At 37.6% G+C, this 15,712-nt stretch overlaps 1 protein-coding gene across 9 annotated transcripts in view; it reads right to left on the bottom strand.

Annotated features, from left to right (window-relative positions):
• The window catches only part of glyr1 (glyoxylate reductase 1 homolog (Arabidopsis)), a 91,901-nt gene that overhangs the window by 67,454 nt on the left and 8,735 nt on the right, over positions 1 to 15,712 (bottom strand). For 8 of the 9 annotated variants that reach the window (XR_015868118.1, XR_015868119.1, XM_088436340.1 and 5 more), the window contains exons 5-8: positions 14,533 to 14,643; positions 3,197 to 3,274; positions 523 to 576; positions 305 to 355 (exon numbers count right to left, since the gene is read on the bottom strand). Coding sequence is in view for 7 of the 9 variants with exons in the window: in XM_088436340.1 (XP_088292466.1) it covers positions 305 to 355; positions 523 to 576; positions 3,197 to 3,274; positions 14,533 to 14,643 (294 nt within the window). In the remaining 2 variants the exon portion in view is untranslated. The remainder of the gene's footprint in view (positions 1 to 304; positions 356 to 522; positions 577 to 3,196; positions 3,275 to 14,532; positions 14,644 to 15,712) is intronic. The other variant, XM_088436338.1, reaches the window with a different exon arrangement.

Below are 15,712 nucleotides of genomic sequence, written 5' to 3'. Positions count from 1 at the left end.
AATGAGCTGAAACCCGTCGAAAAACAGGCAGAAGTAGAATAATAATAATAATAATAATAATAAAGAAAATGGCCGAACACAATAACATATGTGTGAAGGTTCCACCTTCACACAATAATAATAATAAAGAAAATGGCCGAACACAATAACATATGTGTGAAGGTTCCACCTTCACACAATAAAGAAAATGGCCGAGCACAATAACATATGTGTGAAGGTTCCACCTTCACACAATAATGTGTAGAGTGATTGACCATTGATTTCAAAACTAATTCATTTAAAAAAAAAAAAAAGTAATCCATACCTCTTCAATGATTTTTAGGCGCTTGCTAATCGGTTCCATGGATGAGGCAGGCTAAAAGAATAAAGGATACAACAATAAAGTACATATAAAGCATTCCATATTTTGAGGGGGTTGATTAAGCTTCCCATTTTGAAATCCACAATACAACAGTTGCTTTAAAATAAGAGGCAACTTCCCACACTGAGTTTGTAAACAGCTAGAAGTATTTTTAGTCTTACCTTTTCAGACTGGCTAAGCAAGAAGTGATGAAAATGTGGGTCATCCTTCACAGGCTGTAACAGAAAACAGTTCAGTTGGAATTTGCTCATAGGAAACATACCTAATTGTAGCATGTATTCAGTACAATGGAGTATAATCAAGGCAAATTTTGCTCTCCTGTGACACTATTAGGAAATGTAATTTTATTGAAAAACAGCAAAATGCAACGTAATTCCCAGAATAGCCATCCATTTTCTGTTACACTTGACCAAATGTGGGTTATTCAACAAAGATTTCATATGATATCAATGTAAACTTAGGTTAAGTTTTCTATTAAATTAGGACGCATGTTTTTGGAGCACTGGATTAAGCTGTAGTAGCTAGAGAAACCCCATAAAGCACCAGAATGTAAAAACCCACACAGAAGAGGGCCTAAACTAAAATTCAAAGTGCTAAGAACGTTATTAAAACATACACAATATTATATACCTGCCAGCAAAGAACAAATGTATACAATGGACCCAAAAAAAATATCGTAGTTAAGTAACATTTAGTGATTTTTTTTAAATTATTCAACATTGTGAATGTGTTTAACTAGAAAACTGAAAGCCTAAGTGCTTTAAAGGCAGTGTTTAACTTTAATGACTTTTCGACCTTTTGCCACACATAAAAAATCAACACAAGTGACAACACAATCATGATGTGGAATAAAATATTATATTTTAATATATTTTCTAGAAGTAAAAACTAAAAAGTAGGATGTGTGAAAAAAAACCTCCATGTCATTCAAAAATAACTGATTCATATTTTTTCTAAAATTGCACAAGTCCTATGAAAGTGGCAATGTAAAGCCACATAATTGAGAGTGTACCTCTCTGAAAGGAAACAACAATAGTCATGTTTAAGTAAATACACAGTGTTCCCTCATTTTTCGCAGTTAATGGAGACCAAAACCACCTGCAAAAAGTAAAAATCTGCTGAAACGTGAAGTAGACATGGTATACTGTATTACATATTATGTTTTGGCTTTCATTACCAATTCCGCATGGATTAGCTGCACATTTTTCAATTTTAGAGCTGCTGAGTAATTTTTATTTCAAAATTATTTTTTGCGTGCTCACAATAGCCCTCCCTCCCTCGTTCATCATCTAGCTCTCACTCGCTTGAGTTGTGTCCTCTCTGCACACACGTTACGAATATTCCACAAAACTAGCCAATCAGAGCTAGTGAAAGCACACTGATTGATAGCTTGGTCTCTAATTTGATTGCTAGTTGTGTTCACCTGGAAAGAGTAAATGAGATTGCGCCAATTGTTGGAAAAGGGAAGGGATAACAGTAGTTACTGTATAAGGTTTAATAATTGAAGATTTCAGTAAATACGCGTACTGCAGTAATCTTTGTCTCAAATATGTAAAATATAAATACGGTACTTTTCACATTAAAAAATTCTTCCCCCATACACATGCATTAAAATGCCTAGGGGAGAGGGTGACTTCGGGGATTTCACTTTTTGAAGGGATTTCAGTTTAAACTGAAACATGCAAGTATAAATATACAGCACAACATTTTTTAAAAAGGAGCAACTTTAAACTACCATCACACCAACCCCTTTAAGTATCAATTAAAGGTAAAATGTGGAACCTTTCATGCTGACAAGCGCTTAGCCACAAAATCAATAAGTCAGTCAAGTCAAGTCAAATGAGGTCAAGTCAAGTCAGTCAGTTGGTCAGTCAGTTCCTTGCTCCCCAATGGTCTATTTGATAATATTTTGCTCCCAGAGAGTGAGCAGTTCCTGATGCCAAAACACAATGGTGCGATGTCATGTGGTCGACCAACACTACCTCGGGCAGGCAACCCTGGTTGATGCATTGAGCTCACCTGCTTTCAAGTGTATGGGACACCAAACAAAGTAACTGCAAAAGATTTTTCAAGAAAGTGTACAAGTACAAATTACACAATACCAATGATTGCCTGACAAAAAACGTGATGAAAAGGACTCAGAAAAAGATGTAGCAAACGAGCTCATTGGTCACCCGTCCGGGTTTGATACTGTATATGTGTGACGTCATCACATCAAAGGGTAGTCTCGTCAACATGCTCCGAAGCTGGCATCAAGCAAACAAAAGCCAATAACGCAACGTTACAACTTTGTCAAATTAAACCAAACAATAAAACGATTGTTCAAAGAATGAATTGGCGCACTGTACAGTCAATCTATCAACTCCAAAGTGGCTTAATTAAAATTTCCGGTTCGCCCCTGCTGCTTGCCTAGTGAAGACTGATTTTCAAGCATAAATAAAAATCCATGAAATACTCTGTCAATGTGCATTGATTCAAGAAAAAATAAAACATTCTTTGTGTCATGAATCTTACATTGTATAATAAATTGTTACAATTTATAAAAATGGTGTCTCCTACACTTTTAACAATATTTAACACTTGGTGGTTAAGTTAAAATAATATTTTCTTTGTTAACTCAAACAAGGCACTCAAACATTTTGAAGCTCAAAACACGAAACGGTATTAAAACCAAAAGGGGAACCAAATGGAATCAGTGGTCAAGTGCAAGCGCCAAAAGATCAAAAGGGAAAAGTCTGCATAGTTGTTTTACAAAGCAACGGGTTAAGTATAAAGAGAAGAGGTGCAAGGCAAGGCAAGCTTAGTGGGAAGTAGTGGTGGAATGGGTTCACCTACGCTGCTTTCCCATTTGAATCCAGGTGCAGCCCCCAGCCTCTCAATAGTGGACAGCTCATGGTCAGAGTCAGTTAAGTCCTTTAAGGAGGAAAGACACACATATTCACCTTTAAAACAGAGGGTGAATTTACTGGGTGAATATAAGTCTTCTGCATGGGATACTCATTCATTGTCAAAACAAAGTGAGTGTTGAGCAATAAAGAGACACTGTTCAAATGATTTTTAGTGTGAAGGACTCAAATCCAAAGCCTAAAAAAATCTACACTCATACAAATAAACCAAAACACATGTATGTCTGATATTGTACTTGTATTGTCAAGTACAAGAACAATATCAGACACACAGTACATGTGTATTCAACAGGGTCCAATGAAATCTATGAATGCTCAAGTATTGGCTGTCACCACCATATTTCAAGGTAGGTGTTTTTCATAGAAACAAACACATTCATAAAAACATTTTCTCATATGGCTGTCATTACCATATTTCAAGGTTGGTGTTTTTCATAAAAATAAACACATTCATAAAAACATTTTCTCAAAACATAGCTTGTGGAATAACAGCCAGAAACCTTAACCTTGTATTTTAATCAGACATGAACATATCCTCACAAAATTGAGTACAAACCTCACATTTCTGCAGATAATTATCTTTTCATGGGACAACACTGAAGACATGACTCTTTGACACAATGAAAAGCAGTAAGCTTACAGCTTGCATTATATAACTGTATACATGTATTGTTCCCCCAAATTAACTCAAGATATAGCCATTAATGTCTGAACCACTAGCAACAAAAGTAAAACACAGATTCACGGGACAAGATCAAAATCTAATGTCTGAATCTGTATGATAACCTTGACAAAAAAGTTCTAAAATACCTCATTTTAAAATCTTTTTACTAAATGTCACTTTTACCATTATTGAATCAGTTTTATTTTTAAACAAAATATATAATACATATTTTTTTACTATAGAAAAACGTTTACAGTGGTAAATTAAAATACGGTATTTCTCAAAGTTGATTTTTTTTTTCCTCGTGTAGATCCACCACATTAACGGGGTCCACATTGGAAACCGTGTAACTCAAAACAGGCCAATTTTTTTCCTACATCTTTTTGAATAACATTATTTTTAATGCAAAATAAGTATTACAGCAGTGGTTCTTAACCTTGTTGGAGGAACCGAACCCCACCCGTTTCATATGCTCATTCATCGAACCCTTCTTTAGTAAAAAAAATAAAATATGATTTTTTTACTGGTGCACGAAATGAATTGCGCATTAATATCACCTTGTTCAAATAACAAAACCAACACCGTGCATGGTAGGAAATCTTGAAAGCAGGACGCTTTCAATGACTGTGCCCACTAACTGCAGGGGTGGACCTCTGCGGCGGAGGCTCCACCGAACCCCTGTGACCGACTCACCGAACCCCTAGAGTTCGATCGAACCTAAGTTAAGAACCACTGTATTACAATATGTCATTTACAAGGCTTAAAATCATTACCGTATTTACCGCACTATAGGGCGCACCCAAAAGCCTAATTTTTTTTAAAAAGCCGATGGTGCTCCTTATAATCTGGTGCGCCTTATGCAGTATATGGATCATATCATGTGCTGACTGCATAAATTATAGTTTATGCCTGAAAAATCCAGTTCAAACCAACCTGGCTCGAGGGTATTAAAACCGACTCGGCCCAGAGCGATCAATTAACTTGACTTACAGGCCCAACCTTTTTTTTTTTTTTTTTTTGAGGACTTAAGAGTGTGTGGCACCACACTCATGTTTGTCGTTTAAATTTCCCTGACTATCATTTATTCGTAACTTCTTTGTGCTCCATATCGAAATAGCAGGTCAAAAATATATAAAGCATGCACGCGGCACCACGCATTCACCTGCGCTTGGCTCCCTACTCATACCGTTGCATGTTTGTCGTTTGAATTTCCCTGACTTTCGTTTATTTGTAACTTCTTTGTGCTCCATAACAAAATAGCGGGTTGAAAATAATGCATGCTGAGGAAAAAACTAAAAAGACAGCGGCGCCAGGCCTTCACCGGTGCTTGGCTCCTCACTTCTACCGTTGCATGTTTGTCGTTTAAATTTCCCTGACTTCCGTTTATTCGTAACGTCTTTGTGCTCATAACGAAATAGCTGGTCAAAAGTATATAATGCATGCTGAGGGGAAAATCAAAAGGATTGCAGTGCATGGCTTGATCTGGATCTATTCTGCGCTCTGCGGCTCCTGTTTAGTAGTTAAATAGCAATCACCAAAAACGCATTTTCTGTTTTATCTGATTTTTTTTTAATAACAAACATTTGTTGGTATAGTATCCATACAACACTTATATTGTATGAATAAAGTTGATATACTATGAATAAAGTTTGATGACTTTGCTGATTGTTTTTAATACATTCCCTTTAGTGAAGCACCATCTAGTGGCTGCATAACACAACTCTATCTAGTGGATGGAGCGGTGCGCTTTATATATGAAATTTTTTGTAGAAACTCGGCCATTCGTTGATGGTGCGCCTTATAATCCGGTGCGCGTTATTGTGCGGAAATTACGGTATATATACCTCTAATTTGATAAAGTATGCATCCATTTTGCACAGAACATGGCAAAAAACTTATCAAGCGCCGCCTAACTGTCACTTTGTTGTCAACAACAAGGCTGTGTGGCTCCCCCCCCCCTTTTTTTTTCCCCAGTGAACTTTCAAGCAATATGAAAGGACAGCTTGACTTGTCCCCTTCAGCCCGTGAATGTGTGCTTGAAGGTGAATGGAGTTGAGCAGGTGGGGGGAGAAATAGCAAAATGTAACCTTCCACGCTGCAATCTTACAACAGTTACCACTTGGGTAAAGAAAGCTTGGGATAATATCACAAGTAAGATGATCAGTATTTCATTTACAAAGAGCCTTATAATCCGGTGCGCTTTATAGTGCGGAAATTACGGTATATATACCTCAAATTTGATATAGTATGCATCCATTTTGCACAGAATATGGCAAAAAACTTAAGCGCCGCCTAATTGCCACTTTGTTGTCAACAAGGCTGTGCCCCCCCCCCCCTTTTTTTTTCTTTCCAGTGAACTTTCAAGCAATATGAAAGGACAGCTTGACTTGTCCCCTTCAGTCCGTGAATGTGTGCTTGAAAGTGAATGGTTGGGCAGGTGGGGGGAGAAATAGCAAAATGTAACCTTCCACGCTGCAATCTTACAACAGTTACCACTTGGGTAAAGAAAGCTTGGGATAATATCACAAGTAAGATGATCAGTATTTCATTTACAAAGAGCCTTATAATCCGGTGCGCTTTATAGTGCGGAAATTACGGTATATATACCTCAAATTTGATATAGTATGCATCCATTTTGCACAGAATATGGCAAAAAACTTAAGCGCCGCCTAATTGCCACTTTGTTGTCAACAAGGCTGTGCCCCCCCCCCCCCCCTTTTTTTTTCTTTCCAGTGAACTTTCAAGCAATATGAAAGGACAGCTTGACTTGTCCCCTTCAGTCCGTGAATGTGTGCTTGAAAGTGAATGGTTGGGCAGGTGGGGGGAGAAATAGCAAAATGTAACCTTCCACACTGCAATCTTACAACAGTTACCACTTGGGTAAAGAAAGCTTGGGATAATATCACAAGTAAGATCAGTTTTTAATTTACAAATACCTCCATTTCAAACAAATTGGACAGGTTCGAAGATGACTAACCGTGGAAGAGTAATGAGGATGTTTGAACAATTGGCAAGGAGGAAGATAAGGATGTGAGGAGGTTAAATAGGAGAAGCAATTTGACATGTCAGATGGTGGTAATGACTTTTAGGGGTCTTCGACAAATTGTTCTTTATACCCCTCACCTGGTTGACGCCATACACACAACTCAGTCTGAACCAAGTAAATGAATCATGGTCTCATCAGAACACATGACATGGGTCCTTAATATGCTTGTCTTCAGCTTTCTTGTGCACCGTGTGGGCTTTCTTGTTTTGGGATGACTGCCATGCAGATACTGTACTCAACGGCCCCTACCTAGCAGATGTTTCTGCACCTACCTTGCACCTAATTTGAATGAGCTGTGGGCATCTTAACAGCCTCCTTGTCAAGTCTTTGTTGTATTTTCATCAATTTTAAAAGGATCTCTAATTTTTGGTAGGTATGGGCTGTTAACCAGTTTGACGGCTCATTATCACATTCTGTCTTTTTTGCTTAATTCTACAAAGAGGGCTTTTAAACAGACTATGATTGCCTCCTTGCAGAGTTGAATCTGCCTCCTTGAGAATAATGAGATGGCAATTGCTGTTTTTTTTTTTTTACTTCTTGGCATGCATGGAGGATAAAGAGGTCTTTGACCCCCAGCATGAAGATTAGGTCCAAAATGCCTAACCAGCGTTCAGGTAGAGAGATTTTCACCATTGGCCAAAGAAACAGATATCATCTTTTAGTTTGAACATTTTACACAGAAGTGGCAAAAATCTGTGTTTGGGCGCACACAGTCAAAAATTCTATGTCAGTCACCCGCAGGTGAAACTGTTGCTAGGGGTTCCCATGCGGACCAATGTGGCAGGAAGGTGTGTGAGTGAATGCAAGCCATAGATGCTGTTTTGTGTTACATGCGTTACACGCCTGTTGATGGCTCCTTCACTTCGCAACACTTGTGAGGATAAGCGATCAATGTGATAGCTGGATGGATTCTTCATGGATTCTTCATGGTGGCACTGAACGACATCATAAAGGAGGCATCGCAGCTACACAGTGAGAAGCATGCCTCACCAACAAGAGGCTTTACTACCTTGTTAGAAATGATAGCTGGATGGATTCTTCATGGCTGGTGGCAATGAACGACATCATAAAGGAGGCATCGAAGCTAAACAGTGAGAAGCACGGCTCGCCAACAAGTTTTATTTCCTTGTTAGAAATGTCAGTACCATAAAACTCATCTTTAATAAGAAATAAAATCACCAATGCGGCAAATGAAATTTATATGAAAATACTCAACTGTGGAAAGTAAAAATATTAGGGGTGCCAAAAAAAAAAAAAAAAAGATTTTCATTGGAATCACGACTTTCACTTACCTCGATTTAAATTGATATTAGAGGTCACTAAATCGATATAACGGTAAACGGAAATCGATACGCTTCCTGACAGCTTCCGTACTACATGATGTGCCATGATGTCGCCATGCAGCACGTTCGAGATTGTCAAACTTGCGCTGCTTGAATGCAGTCTTGTCGCTTTCTCGCGGCCGTGAGTTTAAATGTTCCTGCTCTGCCTTTCAGGCAGGTTTCAGTTAATGTCTTTGAACCTACTCTTGTTTTGACACTATGCTTTTATTTTGCTGCAAGCTGCGTAACCAGGAAGTGTGTTGAGATTGCAAACGTGGGAGCTACACAGTTGAGAGACGCGTTTCAAATCCGTGCCGAGCAAGACGCACAAACTCTTACAGGCAGGGCCAATGCCTGTATTCATATTTGTTAAATTATTAAGGTGATATTTAAAAGCTAAAGTAACAAATGATGTTAGTTTAATACAACTGCTGTTGAATTGTCAGCTAATTTAAGTTTCTCTTTTACACCTGTGGTGAATGTGTGCTTTCGAAGAAAATGGCTGGTTTGAATTTACTATCTTATTTTTAGTTTCACTCTGTCGATGTTGATGCCAAGATGTGCATTCAAAGCTACAAACTACTATGAGTACGTCTTGCATCATCACTTCAGAGTTTAGCTTGCTGTCTAGCTCGGACTAAGCTTATACTTGTTAAGGAATAGATGCTACTGAAATAAATGCTAACCAAGAAAAAATAGTCATACAGAACATAAAGCAAATGGTCTGAAAACAAAATAACAGAAAACTTCAGCATGTCCACAAAACAAAATAAAAATAAAGAAGATAAAATACAAAACATCCATCCATTTTCTATAGCTGCTTATCCTCACAAAGGTCGCAGGCTTGCTGGTGCCTGTCCCAGCTGGCTTCAGGCAGTAGGCGGGGGAACCCCTGAACTGGTTGCAAGCCAATCGCAGAGTACACAGACCCAATCACACCTAAGTATGTGCAATGCACCATGCATGTTTTTGAAGTGTGGGAGGAAGCCGCAGTGCCTGGAGAGACAACATGGGAAAGGCCACACAGGAAGGTCGGAGCCAGGTGGCTTTGAAATCAGGTCCCTCTAATTGTGAGGCGGACGTGCTATTCACTGCGCCACTGAGGCGCAAAAGTACACAACAATGTATGCAAACTTCAAAATATTCAAAAACACATTCGTCATATACACCTGTACTAAATGTTACAAACAATTGTAACTGATAATGCTCTCAATATGCTCAGAGATTTAACAACTGGCACATGTTTTCCCTATACTTTTCCCCATACTATCAATGTAGGTGCTCACTTGAAAAAGTTTCAAGTCTTTTCATGTCTTGTTTGTCATATATGTACTAAAAAATATTTTTCATTGGAGCAACAGTTTTTCACATAATATTTTGGTACTATGAAATGACAATGTATCTTGTTCTACCTTTTTAAAAAAAAAAATTCTGTTTCATTTTATTTAACACTATAAAAACTAGAGTTTATAGTTAGCTTCAAAAGGTAGCAGTTGTCCACATGCTTTTTTTGTAGAAAACAAATCAAAACTTAGTAAATGTAAAAAGAGCTGGAAGCTCTAGTTCGCAGTTTGCAAGGCATTCACAGACCTGTGCACGTTAGGGTATGAACAGGTCGGGGTATGAACATGTTTGGGCATATGCAGGTGAACATTAGAACCCAATGTTTTAGAAAAGGTCAAATTTTCATAAGCATTTGTTCAACAGGCTCAACTAAGTAAATAGAATCGCAAAAAAGGTGTTATATTATTTCCTGCTACAAGGTGCTGCTAGCACAATAATGGAATACATGTTTGTTGATGTCTAACGGAATTGACTCTCATTCAATGTGTTAAGTTGTGACAAGATGGGAGCATCTCAAATTACAGCAGCATTTACGGTTACGATGAACCGTTGTAATGAGCACTGCTGTAAAAGCCACACCCATTACCAAAATATCGTAATATTTGGTGGAGAAAATTAGGCGTGTCTGGGGACCTGTCAGAAAAAAATTCTGAGATATTACTTGAGATATTACTACAACAAAAAACATAAACGTAAAATCATAGGGGGTTTTCTTTGTGGCCACGAGGTAGGAGTCGCACAACAACAACAAAAAAAAATGTGTTGAGCATTGGACTCCCATCACATGAATGAAATTTAGAGAAGATCATCTGGGTCCAATTACATTAACTTCTACCTTTTTGCGCAGACATCAGATTGTGAGGGTGTAAAAAAGCCACGCCCATTATCGAAAAGTCATAAAACTTGAGAAACTTTATGTTTCTTATCTCAATGTTCTTCTGAGTAATTTTCAGTTAATTTCCTCAAATAGGCTTAGCACAGTGCATGAAAGTAAAAAAAAAAAAAAAAAAAAAAAAAAAAAAAAAAAAAAAAAAAGACATTTTTGTCTGCAACTAGGTGGCGCTGAGTAATTAGAAAATTATCACACATGTATTAAGGCTATGAGTCATAATTTATCTGTGAAGTTTCAGATTTTTTGAAGCTTGTACAGCTGAGTTATTAAGGTTTTTCTCACTCGTGGCGAAGGAAATTTGAAAAACATATATTGAAGCCCCACCCCCATCATATACGACAGCCTATCTTAACGAAATTTTGAGCAGTTGTGCCATTTGTAGTTGATCAGATCAATGGTTTAAGACAGTGGTGTCAAACAAATTTTTATTTTGGGCTGCATTGTAGTGATAGTTTCTGTCAAGAGTTTAAATTCAAATGACTGTAAATTCAAATTGATTTTAAGTGTGTTGATCACAAATTTTTCAAGCTTTGATACCAGAAGCCGGCAAAAACTGTTCAAAAGAGATTTGGAGAGTAAGAATCTTTTTTTTCTTTCCCCATATTTTTATAAGTTAAAGACAACTTGCAATTTTGGTATTTTAGTCAGAAACCTGAAGTCAAATCAGCATTTCAAGGGCCTCAAAAAGTGAGGTGGCGGGCCGGATCTGGCCCCCAGGTCTTGACTTTGACACCTGTGGTTTAAGAGATACTGTATATATAAAATGCAAAAATGATGTTAAATTATTTTGTGCCACACGGTTGTGTTAGCACTACGATGAAATTAAGTTTGTAGAAGACTTTAGTACAGGACTCTTATCAAACATGTCAATTTTAGAGATGGTGGGATTATGTGGGTTGAGTTACAGCAGTTTTTATTGTTACAGTTGTGTGACTGCGCTGCCGTATAGGCCATGCCCATTGTCGAAACATCGTACTATTAGATGGAAGGCAATGGCTTTTCAGACAACATTTAAGCGATATCACTTCAAGGGGCTCAGCAGAGTACATATAAACATTAAGGAATTGCTATATTTTCTGCTGCCACTAGGTGGCACTCACACTACGATTAAAAATAGGCTTGTAGGTGTGTTTCACATTGGACTCCCATCCCAATAATGAAGTTTTGAAAAGATCAGATCATCTAGGTCCAATTACAGTTTTAAATTACAGCCACTTTTTTCGTTTTGGCGAGACATCTGATTTTGAAGTGGCGTGCAGTCCACGCCCATTATCGAAAAGTCGTAAAATTTGAGAACTTTCATGTTCCATGTCTAATTGGTATTCAGACCAAATTTCAGTTAGTTTACTCAGACTTGGCATAGTACATGAAAGTTTTAAAAAAATGACATTTTATCAACCACTAGGCGGATCTTCACCAAATGTTGCCCAGTTGTGTCCCTAAGTCTGATAATGCACCACAGCAAATTTGAAATTGATCAGGTCAGGCGTTTAAGGAGAAAGAAATGTCCAAACGTCCAAAAATGGGCCAAAATTGCACATTCAAAAATTCGTAACTCTTTTTCTGTACATCTGAGCATATGGCTTGCACTGACTTTTTTGTAGGTCTCTAGGTACGACACATGCCTACAAATTTTAGTAGCTCTAGGTCAGGGGTGGGCAAGTCCAGGCCTCGGGGGCCGGTGTCCTGCATGTTTTCCTGTTTTCTCTATCAAACACACCTGATTCAAATGATTATTCTCAAGCTCCAGCAGAGCTTGTTGATGAGCTAATGGTATAAATCAGGTGTGTTAGGGAGAGAAAACTGGAAAACATGCAGGACACCGGCCCTCGAGGGCTGGAGTTGCCCACCCCTGCTCTAGGTCATACGGGCCGGGACTGGGAGGCTTTTCTTCCACTCATAGAGCCATTTTGGGTCGAATTACAGCCGCTTTTTTCGTTTTGGCAAGACATCGAACTTGTGGCGTGCAGGCCACGCCCATTTTTGAAAAACCGTAAAATTTGAGAACATGTTCCATGTCTTGATGGTTTTTTGACCAATTTTCAGTTAATTTACTCACACTCAGCACAGTACATTAAAGTGTAAAAAAAAAACAAATTTTTTATCAACCACTAGGCGGCGCTATAAGCTATTTCAAACATTTTTGTACAGAGGTGTTAAAGGACTGAGTCTTCATGTATCTGTGAAGTTTTAGATTTCTTTTAAGCTTGTACACTAGAGTTAACGTTTTTGTCACTCTTGGCGAAGAAAAAATGTAACACATATTTTGAAGGCACATTAAAAAATTCATAAATCTTTTTCTGTACAACTGAGCGCATCTGCCACGCTGACTTTTTTGGAGGTCTCGAGGTCCTACATATGCCTATAAAATTTCGTAGCTCGAGACCAAACGGGCCGGGACTGGCTGCACTTTTTCTGCATTAGGTGGCGCTACAGAGCCATTTGTTTGCATTGTTTTGGGAAACACTGAAATATCAAAATTTTCGTCATGCCCGACAACTGTGCAAAATGTGTTGATTTTTTTGGGCATGTTTGGATTCTCAAAATTGAAGAATAAATGCTTAGGCGCTAATAATCTGGAGAAGAACAAGAGGGCGGGACAGCGGTCGCTGCATGGGCCCTTATAATAATCTGGTGAAAAACAAGTGGGTCTCGCAGCAGACACTGCTCGGGCCCTAATAATAATAATTATCATATGGAGAAGAACAAGAAGGACCTCGCAGCGGTCGCTGCTCGGGCCCTAAAAATACATTGCCTCCCTTTGAAATTCTGTCGTGCTTAGATGACCCACATAGGATGATTGCTTGCACTTTTGTAGATCGAAGAAGAAATCATTTGTAATGAATTTGAATCGTTTTGAATCAAAAATCAATTCTGAATCAAATCGGAGACCCCAAAATCGGAATCGAATCGTGAGACAACCAAAAATTCCCACACCTAGAAAATATCATCATGTAGGTCCTTTTAAGGGACACTGTGTAAGATTTGACAGTTTTTTATGATGGACAACAGGAGGTGCTGTATTTACCATTGTCCGTAGCTATAACAACCATGGCAGCCTCTAGAGAAGTGACACCCCCCCATGAAATATAATTTAAAGGTAACTAGACCTATGATTATATTTAAAACATACCGTTGGTTGTTTAGAACACATTTATTTGCAAGTTTTTGAAATTTATAATCATTTATTCCTTTTCAATGAAAAACGGTTTAAATCTTAAAGTCTCCCTTTAAGCAAGTGATGGACAAATGATGAATAGCTATATTTTCGCACAAGCTATCAGGCAATTTCACATTAAAAATCAGCATACATATTGTCTGAAGATTTTATAAATTGTATAACTTTGATTCATAAATTAAGATGAAACAAAAATGAGCATACATATTGTTATCTGAATATTTTGGTCATGACTTTTGAATGAACCAAATTTTAATAAATGTTTCTTTGTGTTTATTACTTTGATTAAAATGGTAGTCCATCAAAATTACTTTAATGTTTTTGGCCATAATCACTCTAATTATTATAGTGAGATACCGCTGATCCTTTGGAAACTTTTAGGAAACTGTGATTTAGGCAATAATATTTTAGCATAAGGCAGGAATAGCCTATGAGAACATCTGAAGATTTGGGGGTAAAACAGAGGCTATTTTAAATGGTGCAGGTGAATGCTGATTCCCATTGAAAAAGAGATGGGAGTTGTACTGTATTTGGAAAATTAGTCAATAAGGCTCCTTGACAGAAGATCCACCAACAAATGACGCCAAACATTTTACTTACTATACTGCACTACATCGTGGTTTCTTATTCTTTCTCAGGGTGACTCCATTATTGATGTTCAAACAAGCAGTTTACATTTCATGTTCATTCCAAATACAGTGGGTTGCTGCAGAGGGCTGCACCATGTGAGTGTATTTGTGGTGGAAAGGTCAGATATCCTTGATGAATAATTGACAGAATAGGATTTTTTTTGTCCTATTCTGTTAGTGTCGTACTGACCTTCTCAGAGGGGTCCTTCAAGGCACTGAGATCCTCATCATCCTCATCCAGTATTTTTAGTGGTTTTTTAGGAGCCTTCTTTCCTTTGGAGTCTCCTTTACCGTCAGAGTTCTATAAAAAAAAAAAAAAATGCTGATATGCAGCTGACATTACACTTCGGGTCATTACAAATTGTTATCGGCAACAATCAAAATTAATTGTTACTGTAGGTGTACGGTGCTCATTTTACCTCAGGATAATGTTGGGTCCCTGGGACTCATAATACTAAAAAGCTATGGGTCCCAACAGAAATAGTTGGAGTCCCAAGAATTGTGCAATAAAAAGAAAAAAATAACTGTTCAAACTGCATTTACAAAACAAGAGCAAAACTAACAACAGAGATTGAAAAATTCTACAGTAAAATGTATAGAATGAACTTACGCATTGCAACCACTGAAGTTAGTTCATTTTGGTAGAAACGTCCACTTTTACCTTTGAGTGTTTGTTTGTTTAGCTTCAACATGTCTGCTTTGTTCCTCTTCTCAATTTGTCACTAATTTTTAAAAAAATTGCAGGGTTAATGTTTAATTGCACTCTTTGGAGGCTTTTTTTCCCCCAGAATGAGAACCTGCACAAATCTCACAATGAGATCTCAGGTAAAAACGAGAGCAAAACAAATAATTATGAGTTATAAACACTGTTAGAGAGTGGTCAAATTTTGCTTAATAAAAGAGTAAATGGATGATGATTAATATTCTGATGTCATAAAACTAGGGATGGGAATCTTTATTGTCTCACAATTCGTTCCGATTTTGGGGTCTTCCTTTCGATTCAGTAACGATTTGACTCAAAACAATTTGATTCAATTGAAAATCATTTCTGCCTCAAAACGCAAAGAATCATCATTCTACTTCAAATTTTTATCTTATATTTATGAAGTTTTGATTTGTAAGGAACATGCCTTTTTCCACAAAAAAAAAACCCAAACATGTGGACAGGTGCTATTCTTTGAAGGTAGCTATAAATTGTATAGCTTATATAGTATAAAACAGCGGTGCCCAACCAACGGTTTGCGGATCAACTGGTATCGGGCCGCGTGGGCTGCATCCGAAATAATGTTTTGGAAATGTTTTACCACATTTTCATCACTATAAGGCGCACCTAAAAGCCTTAAAAAAAAAAAAAAAAAAAAAAAAAGCTG

This window comes from Hippichthys cyanospilos, chromosome 16 (genome assembly GCF_059441005.1).
Source record: "Hippichthys cyanospilos isolate Australia breed blue-spotted pipefish chromosome 16, RoL_Hcya_1.0, whole genome shotgun sequence".
Taxonomy (NCBI): Eukaryota; Metazoa; Chordata; class Actinopteri; order Syngnathiformes; family Syngnathidae; genus Hippichthys; species Hippichthys cyanospilos.
This window is presented reverse-complemented; position numbering and strand designations above follow the sequence as displayed.